This window comes from Macrotis lagotis, chromosome 6, assembly GCF_037893015.1.
Source record: "Macrotis lagotis isolate mMagLag1 chromosome 6, bilby.v1.9.chrom.fasta, whole genome shotgun sequence".
Classification (NCBI taxonomy): Eukaryota; Metazoa; Chordata; class Mammalia; order Peramelemorphia; family Peramelidae; genus Macrotis; species Macrotis lagotis.
In genome coordinates, this window is record NC_133663.1 from 164,288,653 (window position 1) to 164,295,253 (window position 6,601).

Sequence of the window (6,601 nt, forward strand, 5' to 3'; positions counted from 1 at the left end):
TCAGGGGTACCAGCGGCTAGGATTTAGTTATGAGGTAGATTTGGTCAACATGAGTGAAAGAAGGTTACTCAACATTCCTTATACTCATGAAATCATAGGACTGGTCCAAAATTTTGAACTAGAATGCAGTATCACAGTTAATGTCATTCCCTCCACATAATGGACTATTTCCCAAAATTTCCTCAAGTCTGAGGTTTCTGAATACATGAAATGAATCAGAGCCTTGCTTTCCTCATGCTACAAGCAAAAAATTCTGTAGAATAATTTTTTAAATTTATTTTTTTGTAGAATAATTTTAATAAAAATGAGGAATTTCTGATCATGGTACTAAAAAAAAACTCCTTAGACTTAAAATAATAATCCTCATGGCCTATTATTTAACAAGAAATTTTCTAGAGATGAAGTTTAAAGGTTGAGATGACTCAGTTTAGAAAAGGAGGAGGGTCTTTTTAAGTTAAACTGTAAATTCAGGATTTGATTAACCTGAGAACATAAGCTATTTTGGGGGGGGGACTCCTTATCTGGCAAGAACTGCTGGGAAAACTGAAGGTAGTCTGGCAAAATTAAGTTTAGGTTAAGGCACCTTAAACCATACAGCACAATAAGTTCAAAATAGAAGTTTGACATGAATATTAAAGGTCATACTATTAAAAAAAAACTGAGAACCAAATCATATACATTTCATTAATTGGTTTATTTTAGGTTTTTGCAAGGCAAATGGGGTTAAGTGGCTTGCCCAAGGCCACACACCTAGGTAATTATTAAGTGTTTAAGACTGGATTTGAACCCAGGTACTCCTGACTCCAGGGCTGGTGCTTTATCCACTGCGCAAACCTAGCCGCCCCAATTGGTTAATTCTTAATCAAACAAGTGATAGAGAGATCAAACAAAAAATAAATCAAATAATTTGTAAAACATAAATTTGAGAAATTTTTTACTCAAATAAAATCAATACAATTAGGATAAAAAGGAAAATGATTAATTAAATGTAATTTCAAATAAAGTTTAGACTTATCTGTAAAAAAAAAAGCAGAGAAATTGTATATTTCATCTCTGATGAACTGATACTGCAAATATAGGGAATTAGCACAAATATAAAAGACAAAAAAACTATTCTCCAATAGATATCAAAGAATGGAAACAGTTCTCAAAAGAACTACAAAAGATGAACAATGATGATATAAGAACAAAAGATATCAATAATTTTTTTAAAAATACATTGACTACACAGGATAATGCAAACTTTGGTCCAAAAAAATGCTGTTTAAAGGCAGAGAGTATTTCACTATAGTCTTGCATCTTTAGTGCTTAGCATCTAGAAGGTCCTTAACAAATACTTCTTGGGTTGAATTAAAATGAAAGATTCAAGAAAGATTCAAGAAAAATCTAGCTTGAGGCAAACCTGTGTGAGTATGGATAAATCTTTCAAATCTCAGTGTGTGAAATGAAGGGGCTGAAGTAGATTACCTAGAAGGACCCAGGATCATAGATCCCATGATCCTGTGAACTAGTATTAAGAAGTACAAGTGATAGGAATTTATAGATCTTGACTTAATATTAAAAAAAAACAACTTTGTAGCAAATAAGAGCTGTTTCTCTCAAAGTAGTTAACATCCTAACATTGTAAGTGTTCAGACTAAATAAAGATGAATAACAATTTGTGAGGGATGATGTTGAAATAGGAAGATTGTGGGCTGACCTTGAAACTTTATTTTCTAAAATTTGGTGATTCCATATGAGCTCTGCCAATGAGAACCAGGCCGGGGGGGGGGGGTGGGGCAAGGTTTTTCTCCCTCTATGACCAAAAGGATTGCTAATGTTTTTCCACATCTGAAGGGGAAAACTGTACTCAGAAATAAGTTACAAAATCATCCCAACTTCTCTTGCCAAAAAACTGCCTTTTATAGATACTGCAGTTCAAGGGTGATTTTTCCATTTAAGTTCTATATAGTTCACAGCTCCTGGTCCCAGCAACCTGAGCCAAGAAAAATGTGAAATAGACTGAAACCTGGACCACTAAAATATAATCATTCTTATAGTTAAGACCACACCCAGCATAAAGAACAAATTCGGTTTCTTTTATGAACAAAAGACTCAGCCTTTCCTTGAGGGCAGTGGCTGCTGTAACATTGGTTTTAGAATTAAGGGAGGTTTGAGTCACAGAGCTTGACTTTGCAGCTGTTTCTATCTCCTCCTAAATTCAGATGTATAGAAACAATAGAATGTATTTTATTTTCCTTTCTTCTAGACTCAGATTTTTCTCAAGACTTTGTAAAGAATGAAATTCTTAGGGATAATACTTTGTGCAAAGGTAGATTGTTAAGAAAAACTGGGGGCAGCTAGGTGGTGTAGTGGGTAAAACACCAGCCCTGGAGTCAGGAGTACCTGGGTTCAAATCCAGTCTCAGACACTTAATAATTACCTAGCTGTATGGCCTTGGGCAAGCCACTTAACCCTGTTTACCTTGCAAAAACCGAAAGAAAAAAAGAAGAATTGGAAAATTTTATGCTGTTTGGGGTAAAGATTGGAATGGAAAAATCAGTTGTTCAATAACTGTTAAGAACCTAAGAACTCAGCAATCTGAGTCTTTGAGGAAATCCCTTATGCAATTTTTCTATAACTGTTAACCTTAGAGAATCATGGAACTGAGGGGGAAGGAGAATAAGCAACTTTATGTGCTAGGCTGTATCTCATTTTATCCTCATAACAGCTCTAGGAGGTAGGTGTTATTATTATTATCCTCATTTTACAGTTGAGGAAACTGAGGCAGAGAATAAGTGAAATGCCCAGGGTCACACAGTCTAGTGAGTGCTTGTGAGACATCATTTGTCATTTCAGATTTAAGGTCCAGTACCTTATCCACTGCTACTAAGCTGCCTCTAAGACTTTTAGTCATTTATCCTGTGTCACATTGCCAAGATGTGCCAGAGACCAAAACTGAACCCATGACCTTCTCACTCCAAGGGTAGCCATCTGGTCTCTGCATTATGTTGCCTCTCACTGGAAAAAAAATCACAAGTTATATAAAAAAATAGATATAATTCATAAATAGATGTAGTCCCTACCTTTTAAGGGGGAAAAAAATGAAACAAAGCACTGTCCTAAGAATTTTACAAATACTATATAATTTGATCTGCATAACCACCCTAGGAAGTTGTTGCTATTATTATCCCCATTTTTCAGATGAGGAAACTGAGGCAGAGGACCGGGGTCACACATCTAGTGTCTGAAGCCAATTTGGAGCTCAGGTTTTCCTGACCCCAGGTCACTGAACCACTTAATTACCTGCATAGTTCATGTGTTCCTCTTCTCTCAGTCTCAAGAAGGGAGACAAAGGCAGGAATGATTTTTCTATATTCTTGGATAGGGCATAAGGCTTAGTATCAAGATCTAGGTTCAAGTCTCATATTAGATTCTTGCTTGCTGTGTGATCCTGGGCAAGTTGCTTATGTTTTAGTGCCTCAGTTTCTTCATCAGTAAATTGAAGGGGCTGGACCTGATGGCCACTAATTTTTCTCTCCAGTTCTAAATCTATGATTTCTATGATTCCAGGCATAATGGTTCTGTGAGGCAAGTGAAGGACAGTGTTCCTGTCCTCAAGTCAGAGTCCAGTGATAAGAAGGAACACTGAGATCCTAAGATCAGAGAGGATTGGGAAAAATGTAGTAAATTTACTCATTTTAGATGGTAAATGATTAATCATTCCTGATCTTGGACAGGAAGTTTGGAGACAAATGCTTAATGACTCTGTATGTCTTCCTAATCTAGCACATATTTTTATAAACTACTTGGAAGAAAACAAGGAATACATTTATCAAAGTCAGAATGGAGTCAGGAAAATTCATCTCTCTTGAGTTCAAATCTAAACTCAGGTATTTACTAACTGTGTCCCTGGGCAAATCACTTTACCCTTTTTGTTGTCTCATTTCATTTACCTCTTCTGTAAAATGAACCGGAAAAGGAAATGGTAAATATATCTTTGCCAAGAAAACCCCAAATGGGCCACAGAGAATCGGACTTGATTGAACAATAGGTGATATAGTGGGTTGCTACTGAATCAGTTTCAGAAAGATCTTACTTAGCTAGAACTAATGGGAAATATACTCAAAATAATTGTAAAATTCTGTACTGAGACTCAATATTGCAGAAGTTTAAATTAGGGGGAAATGACAATAACATTCCATATAAAAAAGATCTAGGGGCATTACTCAATGAGTCAAAAGTGAATTATGACAGCAGAAAAAGGAAGTATGGTTCTATTCAGCAATAGTAAAAACTCATCAGACAAAAGCTAGAATAGTATATTCTGTTCTAGTAAATATTCTAAGAGGAAAATTGTAAGGTATTTCTTTGAAGCTGATAAGGCTGGTCATAGTCTTTAGGGAAAAACACATAGATTCTGAGATGACAAGGCACAGGTTCAAATCCCACTTCAATTCAACAAAAAGTTATTAAATGCCTATTACCTGCATGGACTGTGCTAGGCCCTAGGGCAATAAAGACAAATATGAAAATCTCAGGGAGTTTACATTCTACTAGAGGGGGGTGATATAATAAATACATAAATAAGTCAATTCAAAGTACACATGAAATAATACAAAATAATTTCAAGGTAATTTCAGTTGGCTCAACTCCTATCAGACGTGTTCCTCAAATTTTAGGGATTCCAAGTTCCTCAGTTGCATTGAACCACTTCTCAGATAAACTTTTATAAAAGAATATTTGCTTTTAAGGTATAACATGAACAAATATACATTCACTCCCAAAACTTGGAGGACATAATCCTCCTCAAAGCCCCTCCATCTCTGGGAAGGGGGAGGATTTAGCTCAGTTCTTATATATAAAAAAATTGGAGAGATAAAAAAGAGATAATCATAGAGAAATAAAGAGACTGAGAGAGAGGAGAAATACAGAGAAGAGACAAGACAAAGATAGAGAGTAAAGTCACAGAGAGAGAAGAAGCAGAGTGGAAAGCCAAAGAGAAAGAGGAGAGAGATAGGATCAAGTCAAATCAGAGAGACAGAAATAGAGATAAACAGAAACAGAGAAGAGATAGACAGAGGAAGGAGAGCGACACAGAGAGGAAAAAGACAGATGCAAGGAAGGAGAGAAGAAAAGCGAAAGAGGAGAGAAAGAGGAAAGAAGCAGAGAGAATGTCAGAGAATGGAGGAGGGAGAGAGAGAGAGAGAGAGAGAGAGAGAGAGAGAGAGAGAGAGAGAGAGAGAGAGAATTGAGTTTTTAAGAGGCAATCAATTCCATTTATGCAGTTAATTGAAAAAAGACTATTCTATCTCAAGTGATAGGGAAATAAAGAATGTATTCTGGAAATCTGTGCAATTTGTGCTACCTATTTCATGGAGCTGTTGTGAAAACACTGCAGATTTTAAAGGCCACATAAATCCAAAGTTATCATGCTGAAGGGTTATGAAGAAGAATGGTTGAAAGAACTAGGTTTGTTTAGTTTGGAGATGAGAAGATCTAGGGACAGTTACTGAGATTCCATAGACAAATATTTCTCATACAGATTCTCCAAGAAGTTTATGAATTTAGAATTATTTAACCTTAAGCAATCTTGTATTTTGCACCCAACAACTTGCATTTATACAGATTCTTCTTTGAAAGTTGAAGTGGAAATCTATTGTGTACAGAACTAGCTTCATTGATTGCTTTGGAGAAATTTTACTCAGATGGATTTTCACATTGTTGTTCATTAACAACAGTGAATTAGCTCTAGGAGATGACTATTTTGAAGACAGAACTTTAGCTTTTATAATTTCTAGGAGTCACTCACAAGCTAGAGTCCAAGAGACAAAAGACACCCTGGAAGAAGATGGAAAGGGTTACCATTTGTGAGAGAAAATAAAGAAAGGTTATACAAGAGAAAAATAGGCACAGAAACAAAAATTTCATCTTTTAGGGAAAATATATATTTGAGAATGGGAAAATAATACCTGTCCTGGTGTTCCATTGGACTCCTCTCGATGGGTGCGTCGAAACTCTTGGTTTTTTACAGAGGATAAAAATGGTACAAAAGATAAGCAACATCTCTGGCTCTCTTTGAAAGCTGAGAAAGACTGAATGAGAGAGCTCCAGAGGCCCTTGGGTCGAGAAATGTTGCCTTCAAGCATAGTAAGCACATCAAGTTGATCTTCTAAGGTTCTGCATCTCTTCTTCAAGTTTTTATCCTTTTCCCCCCCAAAATTCAATACAATATCTATTTTTCTGTACCCAACTCAAACAAAATGTTATTTTTGTTTCCTTGGTGAGGATGTGTTAAATTTTTTGCTGTTTTTTTTCACATTTTTCTCTGCTATTATACTTGCAAACCTAGTCATATCTCTGCCAATTCCCTTGTAGCTGATTGTTGGATACAATATAGACTTAGTTTCTTTTCCTGGATCTACAAAAACAATTTATCAACTATTCAAGGACTAATCTGGGTTATAGAGGGCCAAGACAGGATTCTCTTGTACCCTTTTCAAGGTTTTAGCTGGTGAAATACAGATTGATTGGCATTGTTTCACTCATTTCATTTATTTGAATCCTTTATTTTATTTTATTTCATTTCATTTATTTTTTTCAGAATTCCATTTATGATGAT

General features: G+C 35.6%; 1 protein-coding gene across 6 annotated transcripts in view; it reads right to left on the reverse strand.

Annotated features, from left to right (window-relative positions):
- DOCK9 (dedicator of cytokinesis 9) overlaps positions 1-6,138 on the reverse strand; it is a 390,530-nt gene extending 384,392 nt beyond the window's left edge. For all 6 annotated transcript variants that reach the window (XM_074191938.1, XM_074191947.1, XM_074191940.1 and 3 more), the window contains exon 1: positions 5,952-6,138. In XM_074191938.1, coding sequence (XP_074048039.1) covers positions 5,952-6,128 — 177 coding nt within the window. In that variant the 5' untranslated portion in view covers positions 6,129-6,138. The remainder of the gene's footprint in view (positions 1-5,951) is intronic.
- Between the last annotated feature and the right edge of the window lie 463 nt (positions 6,139-6,601).